General features: G+C 35.5%; 1 protein-coding gene across 2 annotated transcripts; it reads right to left on the reverse strand.

Moving 5' to 3' along the window:
• Positions 1–423: 423 nt before the first annotated feature.
• On the reverse strand, positions 424–12,849 carry LOC104094487 (actin-related protein 2/3 complex subunit 2A). 2 transcript variants are annotated; one of them, XM_009600432.3, is made up of 10 exons: positions 12,542–12,849; positions 11,835–11,901; positions 11,275–11,482; positions 9,012–9,181; positions 8,251–8,328; positions 7,597–7,729; positions 7,426–7,517; positions 6,700–6,756; positions 816–887; positions 424–736 (listed from the first exon to the last, which is right to left on the reverse strand). In XM_009600432.3, exons 1-10 carry the CDS (start codon positions 12,601–12,603, stop codon positions 689–691), a joined length of 987 nt encoding a protein of 328 aa, XP_009598727.1. In that variant the 5' UTR covers positions 12,604–12,849; the 3' UTR covers positions 424–688. The 2 variants fall into 2 exon arrangements, with proteins under 2 accessions (XP_009598727.1, XP_018625725.1); XM_018770209.3 differs by having other exon boundaries at positions 667–736; positions 8,251–8,324; positions 9,008–9,181; positions 12,542–12,753.
• Between the last annotated feature and the right edge of the window lie 11,671 nt (positions 12,850–24,520).

A 24,520-nucleotide genomic window follows, 5' to 3' on the forward strand; every position in this document is an offset into this window, starting at 1 on the left:
GGCACTGGTGGGGAAAGATATAGTTAGCTGCCCATATTGAAGGCTTTTTCAAGAGCCAATTTATTACTGCCTCATATTTTCATATGTTAACTCACTCGCCAAAAAGGAATAAACAAACTTTAAGCATTCGAAAGCTGGAGAAACTTCTTACCCAACACACCCTTAGTCTGCTAGGTACACCCTTGAATTGCTAACTCGGAACTTTAGACTCCTTGCTTGCTCAATGTTTGGATTCAAATGAATAATGGACTGTACAATGACTACCATATCTATAACCTTTGCACTTGAGAAAATCTAACGCGCTTAAGCAAAAGATATGAGATGCAAATTCCTACAAAAAAACAAACTTAAGAAGCTTGACAGAATGGCTCCACTTCTCTAGGGTCTCGCCTCACGACCATATTAACCAAGAGAGACAAATAATAGAGCAAAAGCAAACAACTTTGTAAAATGGGATATTGCAAGTTGTTACAAAGCAATCCTACACTCATGCGCATGACCTAAACAAATGCACTCTGCTAACCAAAACTTGAAACTTCAGCGAGATGGCAAAGTTTAAATCTAACACTGAAGCTGATTCCATAAAATTTACAAACGACAACTATAAACATCAAGTAAAAGCAGTTATTAGAAAAGAGGCTGTGTCTACAATAATTTCGGGACGAGTAACCCTCAATGCTCAGATGTTCTACTTCCAACTTCGTGAACCCAAACTGTTATTCCCATCCTTGAGGCTCTATAAATGTCAAACAAAAGAATAGATTAGATGACAAGAAACGTTTTTCTATTGAGATCAAACCAAGCAAATGACACACCATTCGTTTAAATGATCTGCTTGGAGAAGATCGTTTGGCCTTCTCAGAGTCTGGTTTGGCACGATCAAGTGCCTACAAAATAGTTATGAAAAATATAAGTTCCGCAAACTACAAATTCGCAATAATTAGATTCAACTAGCAAACAAGAAAAATAATTACAGAAAGCAGTCCTGGGGCATTCTAGTTACAAGGAACTGCCAGTAAGACGAAAGAACGCTGTTGTGTAGGCAGAATGTGATGCCAAAACAGAAAATTGAAATTAAAGCTGTCATATGTGCAGGACTTCAGTCCTTGGATGTGCTAGGATTATCAGATATCATGTTTCGAAGGATCATATGGACTTTGAGAAACATGTATTATATAGTAAATCCTTGAAAATTAGCTACCTTTGAGATCGGGGATTTAAGAGCTACAGAAACAGAATACATAAAACTTGTAAACACGTGTGCCTTACATAGATAGAAATAACCAATAGTGTGGAGATTATCATTTCAAATCAAGAGATTAAAAGAGAGAAAAATTGAATAAAGAGTTGCATGGAAGCAAAGTTCCATGTAATCAAACTTTTCTTTTGCCACCTTAAACTAGATTAATCTTGCTGAATAGCGCAAAGCTATTCTCTGCAACTTAAAAATCATATGACTATCTAGATAGGTTGATGTTAAGAGATCTTTTATTTAACCTTAAAATATGATTGACAATCTAAATCTTTCCTTGCGCTCAACACTCAAGATTATGAAAACAAAATCCCAGTTAACTAAAAGGTTTCTCTCACACTATTGTTGGGTCCATGGATCTCACCAAATTCATATATGTAGAGTATACAAATGCTTGATGCCTGATTACAAGATTAAAAAACACAAGCAAGTTGGCATGACGGAACCAGCTCATGAATTAATACTTTCTTTCTATTTCCATGTAATTTTAGGAATATTAGAATAGTTGTATATATCCGTGTAATTATGGAGAATAGTTGTATATATCAGTGTAATTATGGTGTAAATAGCTTTCCATAATTAGAGCACCATTACAGTTGGGAATAACGGATTTCCAGGGATGTAAATCAGAATTCATTTAATGGGGAGACTCTCAATTTGAGAGATATCAAGCAAAATTGACAATATCAAGCCGAAACATCGAATTATCGAGGTGCATCCGACAGTTTTTTCGAAAATGCGTAAGAACCAGGAGGTCCAACTCCGCGAAGGTACTAGGCATTACACTGTCATAAGCTTCTATGGGCTCCAGAGAAATGAACTACGGCATGTATGCAACTTCCTGTGTTCTATTTGGTTCACTTCAACAGCTTCTAGTATCCAGATTTCGTACTTAATAAAAGTGTTGCTGTAGAGGACGTGCATCTAAAAATTAATAAACAAATAAATAACTCCAACCAAACATCTAGTTCTTCAGAAGGAACACTACCAAAGAACATCCGTACAAAAATGTCCCAGAATAAGTTAGCATTAGCTAAGGAAGAGTTTACTAGAACTTGGCATGACATTAACAGCGAGTTGGTTGGGAACACATAATCATAAAAGATGACTGCTGCAATGAGGAGTGCCTGCAAATCTCTTCTAGAATAGATTAGGTTGTTCTTGTGGCTTTATAATTCCATCCACAATATTGAGTAGATATAGGTCAGTGAACCCCTTGTACTCTTTACGTTGATAAATCCTAATCTTCTAACATGTGTTGACTATAGAGTATGTCATACCCGTGCACATTCTACATGGCCTCTATACTTGCAAAACTATCTAGAAGTTGTGTTGAGTTTTTCATGTTTAAATATCATCCGGACCTTTTCTATTTCAAACTGAACCTTTTAAAACTTCTGAGAAGCCATCAGCCATCGCTACGAGAAAAATATACAGCTAGGCAGCTAAATAAGGGCAATCCCTTTTAAGATATGTCCGTCTCATAATAGTTCTGAGAAGAAAAAAGATGTCTCGTATAAGAGCAGACAATATGTTTCACATGAGGTACGCAATTTTTGTGTTCTATGATAAACACCTTAGGCCAACAAACCCAACAGATTTCATTTGCTGGTGCCCGCCTCACCTTCAGCAGTTAAAAGATGCTTGACAGACAAGTTATTTAACACAATAGGGTAATATGGCATAACTAGACCAAGAATTTTGACTATTATATACACACAGCAATCTATGCCTCTTGAGCTTTTTCTATCCTTCATTTAGTTGAACCTCTTCCTTTAAAATTGATCCGGCAACACTCAACAATACTGAATATCAACATTACCTAATTTTATATCCTTTTAATACTACATCAATTGGGTAGTATTATCCTTTAATACTACATCAACTATGCCGAATGTTATCCCACTGTGGACTTCTTGCTTTCCTGGCATAAATTGGGTTTACTCTGGAAGACAATTCCAGCGGTAGTATGGTGGGTTATATGGAGAAAAAGAAATGCTAGGAAAGAAGGATAATGTACTTATCTTAAGATCAAGTGTATATTTTAGTTTTTGGTGCAATAAAGCTACGGCACATGTATTAGAGCCGAATTCCATAGTTGACTTTCTTAGTTCTTTACCCACACTGTTAAGTTCTCTCCTTTGGATATACTTTTGTCCCAACATCCCTTATTGCTCGTCTACTTTAAATTAATTTACCTATTATTTTCTTTATGAAGATTAATTTACTTATAAAAAAAATACTACATCAACATTGGTACAAGCCTAAAACAACTACCAACTACCAGAGCCAATCATTCTCATCTTAAAAACTCCTTTTGAAGTACCTTTCCCAACACCTAATCAACGCAACCACATTACTGTTTTAGTAAAGAGTTAAACTTTTAATTATAAATACAACAACAACAACAACAACAACATACCGAATGTAATCCCACATAGTGGAGTCTGAGAAGGATAGTGTGTACGCAAACCTTACCCCTGTCTGTGGAGGTAAAGAGGCAATTTCCAATAGACCCTCGGCTCAAAGAAAGCATAAGCACAACAATAACAAAAGAGGAATACGGTAATGTAGAAGCCATGAAAAGAAGCAGCAACAACAGTAAAATACTAATACTAAGATGACCGAAGAGAAAGAACAACACGTAGCACTACAAATCTAAGAATAAGAATATACGAGACTGCGTACAAATACTATTGGAGAACGCTCGACTACCCCACTACCCTCCAACCCTAATTCTCGACCTCTACACCTTCTTATTAAGGGTTATGTCCTAGGTAAGCTGAAGATGCGACATGTCCTGCCTAATCACCTCTCCCCAATACTTCTTTGGCCTACCTCTACCTCCCCTAAAACCCACCATAGTCAACCTCTCACACCTCCTCATTGTGTCATCTGGGCCTCCCATCTTCACATGCCTGAACCACCTCAGCTTCGCTTCCCGCATCTTGTCCACCACAGAAGACACTCCTACCCTATCCTGAATATTTTCATTCCAGATCATATCTCTCCTAGTATGCCACATCCCCAGTTTCGCCACTTTCATCTTCTGGACATGAGAGTTTTTGACTAGCCAACATTCCACCCCATACAAAAACTTTTTATTTGTAGATCTTGTTCAAAAGTTTACAGTAGTTTACAAAAAGCTACAACACAAGACTCATGGTACCCCTTCAGACAAAAAGCTACAACACAAGGCTCATGGTACCCCTTCAGGCACGTAGAAGTTAGCATCAACTATTCTTTTTTTATCTATTGTCCATTAAACTTATGATCCTTATTGATTGAGGGACTTCCCCAACTTGCAAGGGACTAGCACTTAGTAGTTGTTTATAGTTGTGTTGCGAAGCGTGTCAAGCTAATAGAAGAAAGAAATAATTAAAAGAGAAGCAAATAAATCTCACAAGATAAGTTTTGCCTACTCCATGACCACACAGAGAATAGCTTTATTGATACTGAAGAGAAAGAAGAATTGTGAGGGATGCCTAAAGAAGAATTGTGAGGGATGCCTATTTATAGGGAGAGAGATTAACTGAATTTTCCTCTGAGATATGAAACACAAAAAGAAAATTTCTACACGACAGGACGGCACTGCGATGGTGTGCAGAATTTCTTTCTTTCATATTTGTAGCCTTTTTCACTCTGACCCTTCCTTTCTTTCTTTGTATTCTTTCACATGTCTCTTTCTTCTTTCATTTCTTTTCTTTTTCACATGGGTCTGTTCCCATCAATCTCCCCTTCCTATACAAAGAAAAATATTTAAAACAAAAGATTTGCTATTCTCTGGTGTGGCAAGGAGTAGGCAAAAATTGCCGAGCCACATAAATCTTGTCTTGTCCTGTGAAATTTATTGCTTTTCTTTTTTAATTATTTTTTTCTTTCTATTAGCCCCGACAACTGATATATTGATGCGAACAAACCTATGTGAAAAAGAAAAGAAAGAAAGAGACATGTGAAAAAGACAAAGAAAGAAAGTAAGAAAGGGTTAGAGTGAAAAAGACTGCAAATCTAAAAGAAAGAAACTCAGCAAACAATTGCGGTGCCGTCCTGCCGCGCTTCACATCTTAGAGGAAAATTTAGTTGATCTCTCTACCTATAATAGGCATCTCCCTCCTCATTTGTAGACCATCCCTCACAATTCTTCTTTCTCTTCAGTATCAATAAAGTTATTCTCTGTGTGACCGTGCAATAAGCAAAAATTGTCAAACCACATAAATTTTGTCTTTGTTTTGTCTTATGGAATTTATTGCTTTTAGCTTTTAATTATTTTTTCCTTCTCTTAGTCTGACATGCTTCCCAACAAGTTGTTGTTGTGGTGTTGATTGAGGGACTTATGTAGTAATAAGGATCTTCAATCGCTTATATTTTATCTCCTTTGCCCCTTGAGAGCTACTTAAAGAAGTACCTAAACTCTTCTAATAAAATATGATAAAGCCTACAAAAATTAAAGCTACTATTATTTCTTCAAGATAAACTAATCTTTTAAATTGATCCAAATTACCATGGAATTGAGGGAAGAGCTATGAAATGGTATATTCAGCTGGATGGATATGCCAACATATGAAGGATAGATGAGGGACATATTAACAAAGAGGTGTATATTCACTCTAGTGGTGAGCACCCTCCACTTCCAACCAAGAGGTTGTGAGTTCGAGTCACCCCAAGAACAAGGTGGGGAGTTCTTGGAGGGAGGAAGCTATCGGAAACAGCCTCTCTACCCCAGGGCAGAGGTAAGGTCTGCGTATACACTACCCTCCCCAGACCCCACTAGTGGGATTATACTGGATTGTTGTTGTTGTTGTTATATATTCACTCTAAATGGCTAAAAGCTTCCATGCATTTAAAGCGAAGGAATAAATAACATGTACCAGAAAATAGTGCCCTAACCTGGCCCCCACCTTAGCCCCCTCGCCAAGAACCCAAAAGGGAAGGACAAAAAAATGAAAGGGAGCAAAAGAAAGAATGTTATAGGATGGACGACTACATCAGCTCATAACCTATAAAAAGAGAAAAGGAAAAGGATCAGTGATCTAGCAGAAAGTAATTGGAATACATTTGGGCGAGTCAGATTTAACCTTTCTGTTCCAATTAGACAAAACAATTTAGCCTTTTCCAGAAAGACGTTGATGAACATGTTATGGAAACACAGAACAGAGATCATCCAATGCCCAAGAGAAACAAACTCATACATTTTGATAAGATTGCATGAAGAATCATCTCTGAAACAACCTTGCGGTGTAACATAGTGCTAACAGTAAATATTTGTCGAGTTTGGTGATTCTTTCAGCACAAAGTAATCAAAAACGTAACCACGAATATAAAATTTAGCAAATTTTCCAATTAGTATTCTTTGTGGGAAGACTTTGCCAAATGTACATTTGTAATACAGCAACTTAAAACGTGCTAATCTACTATTTCTAAATTTATAATGAAAGATTAGCAATTACCTGTATCAATGACTCCACCTGACGCCTCATTCGAGTATGCATGAAGCATTCAGAACACTGTTTAGGAAAACATCAGTGTAATTGAGTTTAGGATATCGGTTTTGGCACAAATATTAATATCATATTAAATGCTTCTGAGGCATGCCGCGAGTGTTATGAAAACTATGAAAAGCTCATTAATTGCCATAAATTGATCACCTCACTTGGGATTTATTTTTTCTTTGAAATAATCCAAGTAAGTTTGTAAATGTATTGAAGGAACCCAGTGGGTCTACTACCAATTCTCCAGGAACACTATACAGGTTGGTTACAAATGCCTGAATTAGAAATCATTACAGGCAGCTTTCAGCTAGTGGGATATATACGTGTGGAATTTAGTCTTCATATTTTCCTAACATATATAAGGTAACACCACATATAATGCCAAGAATCCACCATGGGATCGTCTAATTTCATGGATGCAAAGAATGAAAGGCTTTCATAAACATTCTCATTGAATGACGAATCCTTGTCTATGATATTAGCCAGAGAAAAAAAAACTGAAAGTTGTTAGTCAGCAAATCCTTCTATAAGGTTGATGCATTCGTCCTTGATGGAACTCATTTATAGCATAAATTCAAGATTCACTGGAGGCCTTCCAAACATAAGACAACATGAATTGTGTTGCATCAAGTACGGATACATTAATTTGACACAATCAAGAAACTTTTGGTCAGGAAATCTCACCTTAACATGATAATTCACGTAAGCATGAAAGGTTGATAGGTTCCAAACAGTTCTGTCCAGTTTTCTGCCTTCCACATGGCGAGGAAAAATGACTGCTCGTCAAAAAATAAGTTGAAGTCACGGAAATGGCAAAACATCAGCGGAATAACTAATTAAAATAATTAGTATTACCAAAACTAACAAATCCGGCATTAGCAGATAATGCTTCTGTAAAAGCTTCCTTCAGTTCTTGAGGAGGAGATGGAGACCACAAACAAGGAGGGGCATTGTTAAGTCCAGCAGTTCGCCTTGCCTCAACAAATTCCTGATGAAAATCAAATTTCAGAAGTGAGCCACCCTACTCCTTTAAGCCCAGAAGGACAATATCCCAATAAAGATAGAGAAGCACGAAAAGATCTTGCAACAAAATCAAATGAAAAAGCTGGATTTTTTGGCAAACGCAATAAACCCATTTACAAATCATTGCACCTTCCGGACTTCCTGGAAGACAGATACAGTTTCTTTGGTATCACAAATGATATAATAAACCTCACTCTTACTAGAAAATGATAGAAGATGACAAGCAAATTGATACAAAGAAACAAATCATATTGTATCCAATTCCAAAACAATCTTCAAACTAATAGGATGAAGATTGAATTTGGATGTTCAAATATCAGAATCTCTACCACAGTAATCCGTTAGTACAAAATAAAAATAAAAGGAACGTTCTATCATACTACTTTTATGGAAGCTATTTAGTCCTCAGTCCTCACACCTTTTAATTTTCTTGGATTGGGATGATAAAAATGATACAAGAACACATTAAAATATGTATGGTATTACCTGTAGAAAGGAAGTTGCAAGAACGGTATCTATAGAATCATTAAATCTCATAGGAAATATGACAGTGACCTTGTCTGCCTGCAAACAGCCAGCACATAGCATCATTTAATCTGAATACATAATAGGCTCCTCAGAGATAGATACTAAAATAACTAACAATGTGCCTTTTAGCATGGCAAAGAGAGAGAACTTTGATGAGGATGAAAGACTAACAGCATGAACTTGCCCAGTACTTAATGGTCAACCAAAAAAGGCTGTGAAATAAAGATTATTTTTAATACAGTCAGCTTAGAGGAAATAGCACATACAGAGAAGAGAACTTGAACTCAAATTCACGCAGATATTTAAAGAGTAATTATGCATTCCAAAGAAAGTTCAAGTCTATTAATCAACAAACGAGGGGAGGGGGAACTAAACACAGATACAAGTTCAAAAGCACTTAACAAATAAGAAACACATGCTAGCAGAACTTGGATGTGGCAGGATTCCTCTGGGGTCCATGAGGCAAGGTAGAATGGCAGAGATCCATATGGGAATATTGTCAAAAGGTTGGTTGGTTGCTTTAGCTACGGTAACCAAGCTCAACAATGTAACACAAAGTTTATGCTGAGCATTTGGAAATGGATTCATACTGAAGAAACTATAGACTTTTCGCCGCAGCATTTTGAAATGGATTCATGTTTATCAAACTATAGCCTATACACATGAACTATACTTTTACCACATCTTGTGCATGTGTTAAAATGGATAAATTTACTCACCTGAGGTACAAGGAAAAAAGACTCATTCGGCCTATGAACCAGCGCAACAGGCTTGCCTAGATCGGAAGGAACTGTCCTTGAAACTAGATGCTTTAGAACTGCCCTCAGTGGGGCTCCCATTACTACCTCCCTCACTGATGCAATCTTTGTCAAGAGTGCATGTTTGTGTTCTACAATCAGAAAGAAATATCATAAGCACTCTACATTGACATGTCTACAATGTGTATTCCAGTATTGTAACTAAGACTTTCAGCAAGAAATAGACAATAACCTAGTTTAGAAGTATCAAAGACTTCTTCCTGACAATTAGTACACTACATATAACTGATCACAAATTCAAAGAGAATTGAAATAATAAGCACACCACCTCATATGAAAAACTAAATGCTACACATTTGACTTGTACTACCATCCCAAGTTTGTGTCCTTAGTTTGACCAGCTCAAGAATTAACAACAAAAATATACATCGGATTGTGAGGAGGGCTGTGCTAAAAGTAGAGGTATGGTTAGTATTAGGTAAGTTTGTTACTTCATAACAACAAGAGTAGGTCCAATGAAACGCTTAATGCTATGGTATTCAAAAAAGTTGTAAATAGTAAAGGTTCATAGTTTCCATTACAGAAAATGGATGCAACGGAGTGAAAAGTAAATGGAGGAAATATATTACAAAGAGCTTTAACCTAAGGTGAATCCAAACATTTAACACCTATCCAAGTGAACCATGGCACACAGACTCACAGATTTATATTTTGCAAGGGCTGTTTTTCTTTATTTCAAAGGGAGCGATTGCCTCCGCTTGAACACTTCAGAGTAGCCAAAAGTGAAAAGCGCAAAAAAGTGCCAGTCCTTTGGAGCTTCAAGCGCAATTAAACATGGGCTTTAAGAAAAGTGCCAATGAAGAAACCATAAAAAAAAATAGAAATGTAATACAAGAAATGTAACTATAGATACCAACAAAAAAAAAAGGACAACCCGGTGAACGAAGCATCCCGCGTTCATGAGGTAACTATAGATAATAATAATAATAATAATAATAATAATAATAATAATAATAATAATAATAATAATGATAGGCATCAAGCTACACACACACACACACACATAGATATATATATATATATATATATATATATATTTGTTGTCGTGCCCTTGAAGGCAATACCCAATGGTGAAGGTGCACAAACCTTAGCACCTTGACGCCTACACTATAGCGCCAATTTAAGCGAGGCAAAGCTCACAACTTGGGCTTCACCGAGCTTCAGGGCTTAGGCACCCTTTAGTGAGATTAGGCTCAACATGCTAAAGAAGTGGGCCTAGGGCAAAGGTAGTATTGAGAAAGCTGAATGTCATGGGAAATGTAACTTCTGGATTACAAGAAGATAGAACGGGATTCAGGGGAAAATGGATAAGCTGGATTCTGTATTGCTAGCCACAGTTAAACTTTCTTTATTAATAATCAGAATCCACTGGTCTGTTTATGAGGAACGGAAGTCCCATGCTCAACATTCAGATAACTTTGTTTGTCATTTCCTTTTTGGCAATACAGGATAACCAACTTCTAGAGATGACTAGGTCAATTTTGTAGAGAAAAACTCTAGCTTGTATAGTTGCTTCCTATACAGCTGGTGCATTGGAATTGTACCCTTTTGTTAAAAGATTACTTACTTAACCAACAAATATATACATCAAAAAACAAGAACAGAAATTCAATACGATGCCAATAGTAAATGCTACATAATAATACAACAAAATATACAGTTATACTATGCCACTGCTCAGACAATATATCATTGCTTTTAAAAGCTCAAAGAACGAGTACAATATTGATCAATTCATTTAGAATGAGTACAATTTTGATCAGAGCTCAAAATGAGCACAAACCTTAAGCAATGGTGAATAGATGTAACATGTCCAGAAACAAAAATGAACTCCAAGAGAAGGAAACACTGGAAAACCCATACACACTTAAAATTTCAGTGTTTCCTTCTCATTTTTAACGGAAGAAAAACCTTATTCCCTGTGTGTGTGTGTGTGTGAATGTGAATTTATGCTTATAATGAGTGTTCTTGACTTATATTGGAAAAAAAAGACTTTGTAAAACAGACATGCAATATGAAATCGACAGTCACATTTATTTCTCGATTACCCTCACAACTAAGGACCTCCAAATTTTCTAGTAATTGCAGTTTGGACTAATATACTATATCCTTCAGTGCAGTTATGGCAAGCTCATAATGACCTTAAAGAGGAAACTTGCAGAACCTTCATCTGGGGGAAGTTTTGACAAGTTCAGTTTAAGTGTGAGATTAAATCCATCTCTTGGAGGATCAAGAATTTGTGCAACTACACCATATGCTGCTTTTATGGCTTCTAATGCTCCAAGTGGAAGTCCACCAAACAGGACAGTTTCTGGAGGTGGTATGGGCAATGATACTGAAAGAAGAAGGACATTTGCATTTTTCGCTGAAGCCTGCAGAATATGTTACATATTAGTACATCGTTCTGTTTCATTTCCTAGGAAGATGACAGCATACAACAACAAGGACCCAGTAAAATCTTACTAGTGGGGTCCGGGGAGGGTAGTGTGTACGCAAACCTTATCCCTACCCGAGAGAGTAGAGAGGTTGTTTCCGAAAGACCCTCGGCTCAAGAAGACGAAAAGATGACAGCATACCAAGATAAAAATATCACCATCTCAACTAACATTTTCAAAATAATGACATATGTGTTTGAAGGCTCTTTTCTTTTCTTTCGATTGGAAAAAAAGTAGGGGAAAAAAAAAGGAAAAGTGATCACATGACTTCTGTACGATGATAACTCACCTGAATATGGTAACGGATATCATCAAATTCAACCCATTGGCAATCCAGTTCAACTCCTTTCTCAAGACTGCAAAATAAGGATGTGCTATCAGCATCTGCTACAGATTATTCACATAATAACAGATATATCGGGTCTGACTTGCACAATATAGACTGTCAAAAATTTTGGAAGATTCAAGGATCAGTAAACTAGGTAAGTCACATTTCAAAACTTTTAGCATATTCAATACACCAATTAGCGAAAGAATAAGGCTCATAGCAATTGGACAAATCAAGAAACCAGCTGTTATAATCCTGAGCAGTTTGGTTCTTTAAGATTGCCAAAAGTAAGCACTTTTGGTCTCTATCAAATGTCCAACAAACTTTGGTTATTAGATTTAACGAGAGCTATTAAGAAAAAGATTTAACTGGAAACCATATTGGAGGTGCAACTGAAAGACTGCAAATTTATGCTTATGATAAGAGTAACAATAAAAATGCTAATTCCTACAGATGCATATAAGTACTTCATCTTCATAATCAAAGCACAATAACGAGTTAAAAACTTTGCAGAAGCAGCAAACATAGCAGCTGTAATCAATCAACTCCAACAAAAAGAAAAAACAGCAGAATGTAATCCACACTTCCCTAACCGACAATTTGAGTATTTGACCCGCAAAAGTGTAAAAAAGGGGGGAAATTGCAAATGTGAAATGGTAGAAGCTTACTTCTGGACGCGATTGGACAAGATCTGAAGGAGATATCTGGAGGGAGATTGCAGTAATATCATCGATTTCTTCGATCTCTTCACACAAGAAATTCACAAGGAGTACACAGTTGGGTTTTCGAAATGAGAGAAATTAGAAAAAGGAAAAAGGAAATAAAGTATGAGAATCTTGAATGGACCCTTGATCGCGTCTTGTTAACGTTCAATTTCTATTGCGATGCTGATATCGTTGTTCTCTGTCGTCTCATTTTTCAAGTCGAAAAGTGAAGCAGTAAAAATCAATTACAGAACACTTGCTATGACAAAATCATTAACTTTTCAGTTGTCTGTTTCTTTCTATATTAAAACACTAGTCCTGCAAAGCCTGTGCTGAGCCCGGGCCCAAGATCAAGGCAATAAAGTCCATCATAATGGTTTTACTTAATAACTAGTATCAGCACCCGTGCGAATGCGACACATTAATCCTGTCAAATATTTAAGTTATTTATATTATATGTAAATAATTTTAAAATTTAAACTTTCTCAATAAATATAGATAATTATTGGATATTAATAATATATACTACATAAAAAAAATTAACAATTTCTTTTATTTTTCTTTTTTGATACCATTCTCGTCGGTGTCATTGGATCCTAAAATAGTTCGGAAGCAAGATAATAACTCATATTTATGGCAAAACAATCAAATGTTGAGACTATGAATGACTCTTTGGATACAACTTGACTCTTTTACTACTACTTGAACTCTTATTTTGTGTGTTGATATTTCTTAAAAAATATTTCTTTTTTCAAATTTCAGTTTCTAAAACTTTATTTTTCAATAATAATTATTTTTATAATAATATAAGCGAAAATATTATCCTTAATTCAAAACTCATTTTAGTTGGCTATCTAAAAAATTTAAAAAAATATTAGTTAGTGAATTATTTTTTTCCAGTATGACTCCATTTTGATATTTGATATTTGACATTAACCATATTAAATATCTGAGTTATTTGAATTATATGTAAATAACCTTAAAATTTAAGCCTTTTAAATAATTATAGATAATCGTTAAATATTAATTAAGAAACACTACATGAAAAAAGACTAACATTTTCTCAAATCTCATAGTGATAATTTTATTTTTGCACTATTCTCATTGGTGTCATTGGAACCTAAAAATAGCCACAAAGTGAAATAATAACTCATATTTATGGCAAAGCACAAAGGTTGACACAATATAAACTATTCTTTGGCTACGACGTGACTCTTTTACTACGACTTGAACTCTTATTTGGTATGATATTATCTTTCAAAAAATATTTCTATTTTGAAATTCCAATTTATAAAACTTTATATATATTTCAATAAAGATTATCTTTATAATGATGCAGGTGAAGATATTATCCTTAATTTAAAACTCACTTTAATCGGCTATCTAAAAATTTAAATGATTCTTTAGCCTTATTTCAGTATGACTCCATTTTAAGTTTATCGATATCTCTAGCCACAGATTTTGAATTTTTAATACCCTGTATATACAAAACAAAAACAAAAAAAAATTGAATCATTAAATGTTAAATTAGTTGATTGTTATTATATAGCATTGCATATATTGTCTTAAAATTGCCAAGTAGTTTATTTTTCGACACTATCATACTTGGCTTAACCTCAATGCAAACTACTCAAATTGCATTTAAATTAAAATTTGAATATCATATCAGTTTGTTAGTAATAGTGATTTTTTAAAAACGACACACAATGTAAAAAAATATATATATTCTAACATATCCCTATCTTATAATCTATGTATTTGAGTAGAAAAAAATATTTAAAATCGATGAGATTAGCTTCCAAATTTTTTATATTCAACAAAGATGAAACATAAGAAGAAATTCGTTGTCATCTCCTATTACTGTTTTTAAGATCTTTCATATATTTGTTTCAATATTTATTTTCTTTTATCTTATTTTTTATGTCATTTTTTCTTTTGTTACAAAAAATTAATTTATGTCACGACCCCAAATTCCCTCCATAGGATGTCGTGATGGCACATAGTCTCTAAGACTAGGTAAGCCTATCAATGCGGAATAAAAATCTAAATCTGAAATAAATAAACTACAATTCAAACAATTTCAACTCCCAAAACCCGGTAGAAATAAGTCATAAGCTTCTAGGAATTTATCCTCAATGTCTCTCTATATATATATATATATCAAGGTCTAAAGAAAATAAGGAAGCAACACAATAATGATAAAAGGGGACTCCGGAGTCTGCGGACGCTGGTAGATATACCTCGAAGTCTTCGTGCACAGGTAACTCATTAATGTCGGGGCTAGTAAGGAGTACCTGGATCTGCACAAAAAAATATGCAGAAGCGTAGTATGAGTACACCACAGCGGTACCCAGTAAGTGCCAAGCCTAACCTCGGTAGAGTAGTGATGAGGTCAGGTTAGGCCCTACTGGAAAATAATAATTACATGGTAAAATGTTTAACTATCACAACCCAATTTCATATATAGGTCGTGATGGCGCCCACCACTACAGCTAAGGCAAGCCAACAAGTAATTTAAAATAACCAAGAAAATAAGCAATTCTTAATTCAACCAATGTGTGTGCCAAGACCTAGTGTCATAAGTGTATGAGCATTCTAGTAGATTATACAAAGCCTAAAATACTGTCTGAAATAAAAATAGATAGAATGTAAATATAAGAAGAGACACTGGTAGTTGGAGAACGGCTCAGAATATGCAGCTCACCACTATGCCTCTGGATAACGTGGGTGTAAGGCGATAGGTCCCCCACTAGTACTTGCCTCAGGTCCTGCACAAAAAGTGCAGCAAGTGTAGTATGAGCACGTAAATAACGTGTACCCAATAAGTATCAAACCTAATCTGGAAGTAGTAGAGACGAGATGACCGACTTTGACACTCACTATGGGTCAATAATAATAATTGAAATAAAACTTGAATATCTAAATCAGCATGATTCACAGAATATAACAATAATTTATTTAACCAACAGAAATAATTATTCCTTCAATTCCAATAAATTTTCAAATTTATCAATTAGTCTCATTCACAGGAATAACAATAATTCCTTAACAAGCAGGAATAATAATTCTTTAAATTTCAAAGATTTCTAATTTATCATTTAGCCTCACAAGCTACAATAAACTATCAAAGTATCGTGTAATTATTATTATTAAGTACGATTTTCGTCGAGGTCGTTCAGCCCGATCCAGAATATCGTGTACACTGCCGAAGGACGTGCGGCACGATCCATAGATGCATCTATCCTGCCGAGGCGTTCGGCCCGCTCCACAAGAAAGAAGGACATTTTTTTATATACTTCTGGAATCATAGTATATTTATTATAAGATAAATTCAGGAGGAAGAACAATTTCTCTTAACAATTAATTAATTTAAACAGAAAATTTAAGCATATGAGATTTTCATCCTTTAATATCTTCCCTAATATATATATATATATATATATATATATATATATATATATATATATATATATATATATCAAATAATTTAATTAAATAAAGACTATAATTTTACACAAGTAATTCATGCTTTTGAGTCCTAAACTACCCGAACTTTAGCATTTAATAGTAGCTACGCACAGAGTCTCGTCACCTCGTGCGTACGTAGCCCCTACAATTAGCAACAATTATTTAATTTAATCACCTATGGGGTAATTTCACCCTCACAAGATTAGACAAGAGATTTAACTCAATTTGCTCCAATTTAATCCAATAGAAGGTCTTTTCTACGACTATCCAACTATGTCTGGATTGAATCTAGCCAAGAATAATTCGTTACAATCACTAACAATTATAGGAATCAATTCCATAAGAAAATACTATATTTTTCAATAAAAACCCGAAATTAATTAAAAATTCGTTCGTGGGGCCCACGTATCATAATCCGGCAAAAGTTACGAAATACGACAACCCATTCAATTACGAGTCCAACCATACCAGTTTCACTCAAATCCGACTCTGAATCGATACCGAAATCTCAAAAATTCGTTTCTATGAGATTTTTAAAACTTTCCCAAATTTCAATCTCAAAACACTAATTAAATGGTGAAAATCTATCAAAAGCCGCCTCTGCTCAAGCTCCAAATTGTTAAAAATGGTGAATGAGATGAATGCGCTCTTTTATAATTCTGCCCAGGCAGCCCTCGATCATGGCCTCGATCCTCGGCCTCGATCGTGGTTCGATCGTGGCCTCGATCATGGCCTCGATCCTCAGCCTCTATCGTGGCTTCGATCATGGCCCCGATCCTCGGCCTCGATTGTGGTTCGATTATGACCTCGATCGTGGCCTCGACCCCTACAATTAGCAATAATTATTTAATTTAATCACCTATGGGGTAATTTCACCCTCACAAGATTAGACAAGAGACTTAACTCAATTTGCTCCAATTTAATCCAATAGAAGGTCTTTTCTACGATTATCCAACTATGTCTGGATTGAATCTAGCCAAGAATAATTCGTTACAATTACTAACAATTATAGGAATCAATTCCATAAGAAAATACTATATTTTTCAATAAAAATCCAAAATTAATTAAAAATTCGTCTGTGGGGCCCACGTATCGGAATCTGGAGAAAGTTACAAAATACGATAACCCATTCAATTACGAGTCCAACCATACCAGTTTCACTCAAATCCGACTCCGAATCGATACCGAAATCTCAAAAATTCATTTCTATGAGATTTCTAAAACTTTCCCAAATTTCAATCTCAATACACTAATTAAATGGTGAAAATCTATCAAAAGCCGCCTCTGCTCAAGCTCCAATTTGTTAAAAATGGTGAATGAGACGAATGCGCTCTTTTATAATTCTGCCCAGGCAGCCCTCGATCATGGCCTCGATCCTCGGCCTCGATCGTGGTTCGATCGTGGCCTCGATCCTCAGCCTCTATCGTGGCTTCGATCATGGCCTCGATCCTCGGCCTCGATCGTGGTTCGATTATGACCTCGATCATGGCCTCGATCCTCGACCTCGATCGTGGCTTCGATCATGGCCTCGATCTTGGGTCTCGATCCTGGGCTTCGATCTTGGGTCTCGATCTTGGGCTCGATCTTGGCCCAGAATTTCCAGCAGAAAGGAAAAATTGCAGGAGCTGTTTAAGTCCAACTTTTGATCCGTTAACTATCCGAAACTCACCCGAGGCCCTCGGGACCTCAACCAAATATACCAACAAGTCCTAAAATATCATACGAACTTATTTAAAACCTCAAATCACATAAAATGATGCTAAAACCATGAATTATGCTCCAATTCAAGCTTAATGAAATTTAAAATTTCCAACTTCTACATTCGATGTCGAAGCCTATCAAATCAAGTCCGATTGGTCTCAAATTTTGCACACAAGTCATAAATGACATAACGGAGCTATGAAAATTTTTGAAACTGTATTTCAACTCCGGTATCAAAAAGTCAACTCCCCGATCAAACTTCCAAACTTAAATTCTTGTTTTAGCCATTTCAAGCCTAATTTCACTACGGACTTCCAAATAAAATTCCGATCATGCTCCTAAGTCCAAAATCATCATACGGAGTTGTTGGGATTATCAAAATTCTATTCTAGGGTCATTTGCACATAATTCGACATTCGATCACTATTTGAACTTAAACTTTTAATTTTTCATCAAAATTCCATATCTCGGGTTAGGGACGTCGAAATTTGATCTGGGCATACGCTTAAGTCCCAAATTACGATACGGACCTACTGGAACTTTCAAAACACTAATCCGAGTCTGTTTACTCAAAATGTTGACCAAAGTCAATCCAGTTGAGTTTTAAAGCTCTAATTCACATTTTAATTCATTTTTCGCATAAAAACTTTTCAGAAAATTTTATGGACTGCGCACGCAAGTCGAGAAATAATAAATAGTGATTTTTGAGGTCTTAAAACATAGAATTAAGTATTAAATTTAAAGATGACATTTTTGGTCATTACATTCTCCACCTCTTAAACAAACATTCGTCCTCGAACGGGTTTAGAGTTATACCTGAAGTGCTGAATAAGTGTGGATTTATTTAAGAGGTGGAGAATGTGATTACCCAAAATGTCATCTTTAAATTTAATAATTAATTATGTGTCATAAGACCTCGAGAAGTACTATTTATCATTCCTCGACTTGCGTGCACAGTCCGTACAATTTTTCGGAAAATTTTATGTGAAAAATAGATTAAAATGTGAATTAGAGCTTTAAAACTCAACTAAGTTGACTTTGGTCAACATTTTGAGCAAACGGACTCGGATCAGTATTTTAACAATTCCGGTAGGTTTGTATCGTGATTTGGGACTTGGGCGTATGCCCGGAATCAAATTCCGAGGTCCCTAGTCCAAGATATGGAATTTTGATGAAAAATTAAAAATTTAAGTTCAAATAGTGACCGGATGTCGAATTATGTGCAAATGACCCCGGAATAGAATTTTGATGATTCCAACATCTCTGTATGGTGATTTTGGACTTAGGAAATTAGGCTTGAAATGACTAAAATAGGAATTTAAAGTTTGGAAGTTTGACATGGGAGTTGACTTTTTGATATGGGGGTCGGAATCCAGTTCCAAAAAAATTCATAGCTTCGTTATGTCAGTTATGACAGGTGTGCAAAATTTGAGGTCAATCGGACTTGATTTGATAGGTTTCGACATCGAATATAGAAGTTGGAAATTCTTAAGTTTCATTAAGCTTGAATTGGGTGTGATTCGTGATTATAGCGTTGTTTGATGTGATTTGAGGTTTCAAATAAGTTCGCATGATATTTTAGGACTTGTTGGTGTATTTGGTTGAGGTCCTGAGGGCCTCGGGTGAGTTTCAGATGGTTAACGGATCAAAAGTTGGACTTAAAAAGCTGCTGTAATTTTCTTCTGCTGTAACTGCAGAAATCGAGCCTAGAAATCGAGCCCAGGGTTAAAGGCCAGGGTTGACGACCAGGGTCGAAGTCAGGGACGAGGCTCAGGATCGAAGGCCCAACTCGAGGTCCATGATCGAAGGCCCAGCTCGAGGGCCATGATCGAAGGCTGGATCGAAGCCCAACTCGAAGGCAGAATCGAATGCCCAGCTCGAGGCCCAGGATCAAGGGCTATGACCGAGGATAGGATCGAGGGCCATAAAGATCGAAGCCTTGATCGATACCTAGGATCAATGGCTGCCTCGGCAATTTAAAAAACTGGGGATTTCGTCCCTAGTTGCCATTTTTGACGAACTTGAGCTTGAGCAGAAGCGAATTTTGGCAGATTTTCAAGGAGAAACATTTGGGTAAGTGATTCTCACTCGGATTTGGTCAATATACACGAATATATCATTGTTCTAACCATTTAATTAGTGTATTGAGATGGAAATTTGGAAAAATTTAGAAATCTCACAAAAACGAATTTTTGAGATTTCGGTGTCGATTCAGAGTCGGATATGAGTGAAACTGGTATGGTTGGACTCGTAATTGAATGAGTTATCGAATTTTGTAAGCTTCGCCGGATTCCAAGAGGTGGGCCCCACGGGAAATGTTTAGCTAATTTTAAATTTTATTAAAAATTATAGTATTTTCTTATGAAATTGATTCCTATAGTTTTTGTTGACTGTATCGAATTAATTTTGACTAGATACGAGTTGATCAGAGTCAGAAAATCTAGGAAAAGGCATACTACTTGATTAAATTAGAGCAAGTCGCGGTAAGTGACTTGTCTAACTTTGTGTGAGGCAAATTCCTCCTAGGATTGATAATTATAATGTGTGGAAAATCGTTTACACGAGATGATGAGTGTGCACACATGCTAAATGTGAAAGATTATGTTTTTTTTTAAAATTATGTAGATCACAGTTGCGCATTAATTAAATTATTTTATTTTATTATATTCTTCATTATAGATTTAATATTTATATTTTAAATTTGCTCGACCTTTTCCTACTAAATGTTTTATCTGTTTAGTTAGAACTTAGTTGTCACGGCCCAAAATCTAACTAGTCGTGATGGCACCTAACCCAACCCGCCATGTAAGACAACTTTCAATTATCCAATTCCAATAACACAATTTAAGTGAATAAAGATCTTAATCTTATACATCCCCCAAGAACTGGTAGTACAAATCATGAGCTTCTAAGAATAGAGTATACAAAGCGGAAATGAAATAATTACATAGTCTCTTTGAATAATACATAAACAGAGCTTTTATAAATCTAAGTCTACCATGAACAAGAGGCAGCTACAACAGGAACGCAGGTCCATCTTCAAATTTCGCAACCATCGAGCACAACAACCAACATCTGCATGCAATGTGCAGAAGTGTAGTATCAGTACAACCGACCCCATGTACTGAGTAAGTAACAAACCTAACCTTAGGTTGAAAGTAGTGACGAGCTTCTACCAAGGTCGTGTGATGACCCAAAATGTCATCTTTAAATTTAATAATTAATTTTGTGTTCTAAAACCTCGAAAAGTACTATTTATCATTCCTCGACTTGCGTGCGCAGTCCGTAAAATTTTCCAGAAAGTTTTTAGGTGAAAAATGGATTAAAATGTGAATTAGAGCTTTAAAACTCAACTGAGTTGACTTTGGTCAATATTTTGAGCAAACAAACTCGGATCATTGTTTTGACAGTTCTGTTAGGTCCGTATCGTGATTTGGGACTTAAGCATATGCCCGGAATCAAATTCTGAGATCCCTAGCCCGAGATATAGAATTTTAATGAAAAATTAAAAGTTTAAGTTCAAATAGCGACCGGATGTCAAATTATGTGCAAACGACACCAGAATAGAATTTTGATGATTCCAACAGATCTGTATGGTGATTTTGGACTTAGGAATGTGATCGAAATTTTATTTGGAAGCCCGTAGTGAAATTAGGCTTGAAATGCCAAAAGTTGATTTTTTGGGAAGTTTGACCGAGTGGTTGACTTTTTGATATCGAGGTCGGAATCCTATTCTGGAAATTTTAATAGGTCTGTTATGTCATTTATGACTTGTGTGCAAAATTTGAAGTCATTCCGAATTGATTTGATGTATTTCGGCACAAGATATAGAATTTGAAAGTTCAAAGTTCATAGCTTTTGATTTGAGGTGCGATTCGTCGTTTTGATGTTGTTTCATGTGGTTTGAAGCCTCGACTAAGTTCGTATGGTATTTTGGTACATGTTGGAATAATTAGTTAAGGTCCCGAGGGTCTCGGGTGGATTTCGAAAAGTAAACGGAATGGATTTCGGACAAAGAGTGCTCAGAAATTTTGCCAGAAATTTCTGGTGCGTAGAGCCAATTTTGGAAGCTTATATCTCGCAATTCATAAGGAATCAGAAAATTTTTAAAACATGAAAGTTGTAGTCATTTGATTCTAGTTTCTAGAAAGTTAAACCATTCATTATTTGGACATTTGTACAGAAAGTTATGACGGATTGAATGAAGGCTGAAGCTGACTGTGGAAGCTTATATCTTGCAATTCATAAGGATTCAGAAAATTTTCAAAACATGAAAGTTGTAGTCGTTTGATTCTAGTTTCTAGAAAGTTAAACCATTCATTATTTGGACATTTGTACATAAAGTTATGATCGATTGAAGGAAGGCTGGTAGAGCAGTTTCTCGTGGACTTTTAGTGACGTAAAATAGACTTTTAGTGAAGGAAAATGGACTTTTAGTGACGGATGGACAGAAACTTAAGGACCAAAAATGGTCATTTCCTTCATTTCATTTTGGATTTTTGGAGCACGGTTCTTGGGAGATTTTCATGAAAAAACTTTGGGGTAAGTGTTCCTTATCCTATATTGTTTATATTTCATGATTCCATACTCATTTACATCATGAATTCGTGAATTTATGGAAGAAAAATCAAGATTTTTGCAAAATCTTCCAAAAATAAAAATTTAAGATTTGAGGTCGAGTTGTTATCGGAATTTGATTAAATTGGTATAGGTGGTCTCGTAATTGAATGGATTGTCAGATTTTGTAAGTTTTCACGGGCAAATTTTGAGCTAATTTCGGATTCTATTGAAAAAAATGTAATATTTTCTTATGAAACTGATTACTATAATTTTTGTTGACTGTATCGAATTAATTATGACTAGATAAGAGTCGATCAGAGTCAGAAAATTCGAGAGAAAAGCATAATACTTGGTTAAATTGGAGCAAGTCGCGGTAAGTGACTTGTCTAACTTCGTGTGGGGCAAATTTTCCTAGGATTGATAATTGTAATATGTGAAAATTCGTGTACACGAGGTGACGAGTGTGTACACAGGCTAAATGTGAAAGATTATGTTTTAAATTGTGTAGATCATTGTTGTGCATTAATTAAATTGTTTCATTTTGTTATATTCTTCATTATTAATTTAATGTTTATATTTTAAATTTGCTTGACATTTTCTTGCTAATTGATTTATCTGTTTAGTTGGAACTTGGTTTCTTTTATTCTGTGCATTATTTGAAGGTTGATTTTCTTTAAATTAAATATTATTAATATGAAGTATTTGACATTTTTAAACTTGATATTGAAGCAACGTATTAAAGATTTTGAAATATTATTTTCCTGAATTATTTACTCCTGAATATTTTTGTAAGATTTTCGTACTCATCGTGATGGAGCAATGAGCTCTTTATTTTGAAAAAATATTATTGTTGAATTATTTTGACATGAGTTGTGAGATCTTTATTGTGAAAAAATATTATTGTTGAATTATTTTGACATGAGCCGTGAGCTCTTTATATAAGTCGTGAGCTCTTTATTGTGGAAAAATATTGTTGTTGAATTATTTTGGCAAGTTAAATTATTTGAGCATTTGAGGTGCAAATTGTGATATATTGTGATATTGATACGCATGCGGCGGTATAAGGTCTGGGTATTGAATCGCATGTGATGAGATAAGGGTGGCTTGATACGCGTGGCTAGTAGGGGGAACTACTAGAAGTCTTGCGGTGTGATAAGGATGGCTAAAATACGGGATGTTATTTCGTGAAAAATATTTTCTTTAAAATAAATTGTGAAGGCTCCCGCGGTGAGATAAGAAAATGAGATATTATGAATTTGTTTATGATTTAGGACTATGAGGCGGTAACTCGGGAGTGCCCTTGTTGATATTGATGTATGGTCGTAGTTGCCTTTGATTTTGATTTTTCTTAAAGTTGAAAAGAAATTCGGTTTTGTTTCCACGGATTATTAATTGCCATTATTTGGTGTAATTAAATTGTGACATACTACTTGACTCATTTCTATTGTCATTTTATCTTATTATATTGTTAATAAATATTTTACCATGCCATTATTTATTATTTCGCATTGATAGGCTTACCTAGTCTTAGAGACTAGGTGCCATCACGACATCCTCAGAGGGAATTTGGGGTCGTGACAGGTCGGATCCAAAACCACTATTCCACAACAGTCCATAGCAACATAAAGTAAATAATACCAGAAGTAACTCAGATATAAAATGCTCAGCCAAATCATGATTTCAAAAATAATAGTTCTTTCTTTCAAGTACATCAGTAAAAACCCAAATCGTTTGCCGAAGTTGTCAAAAAAAATGAATAACTTTGAAAACCCTTTCAATAATAAATGAGATGTTTCATTTTTCTTTCAGATAACCCGTGTAAAAACAAATACATCACTATGCCCTGTCAAAATGTGTGAGAAATTATGAATGATGTAATGTTGTACAACATGGGGAAAATACATCTCTATGCATGTATGTCATGTGTGCATGCCAATGCGATGCAACTCAACGATAAAATCATAAACAGCCCCTCGGGCTTACTTCACAATCACTCGTAAACAGCCCCTCGGGCATACCTCATAATCACTCGTAAACAACCCCTCAGGCATACCTCATAATCACTCGTAAACAGCCCATCAAACATGCCTTACCATCTCTCATGCCTCCTAGTCACTCAACACTCGGTACTCGCACTCAGTGGGTACGTGCGCTCACTGGGGTGTGTACAGACTCCGGAGTGGCTCTTTCAGCCCAAGCGCTATAATCTGCACG

This window comes from Nicotiana tomentosiformis, chromosome 11 (assembly GCF_000390325.3).
Source record: "Nicotiana tomentosiformis chromosome 11, ASM39032v3, whole genome shotgun sequence".
In the NCBI taxonomy this organism is placed as follows: domain Eukaryota; kingdom Viridiplantae; phylum Streptophyta; class Magnoliopsida; order Solanales; family Solanaceae; genus Nicotiana; species Nicotiana tomentosiformis.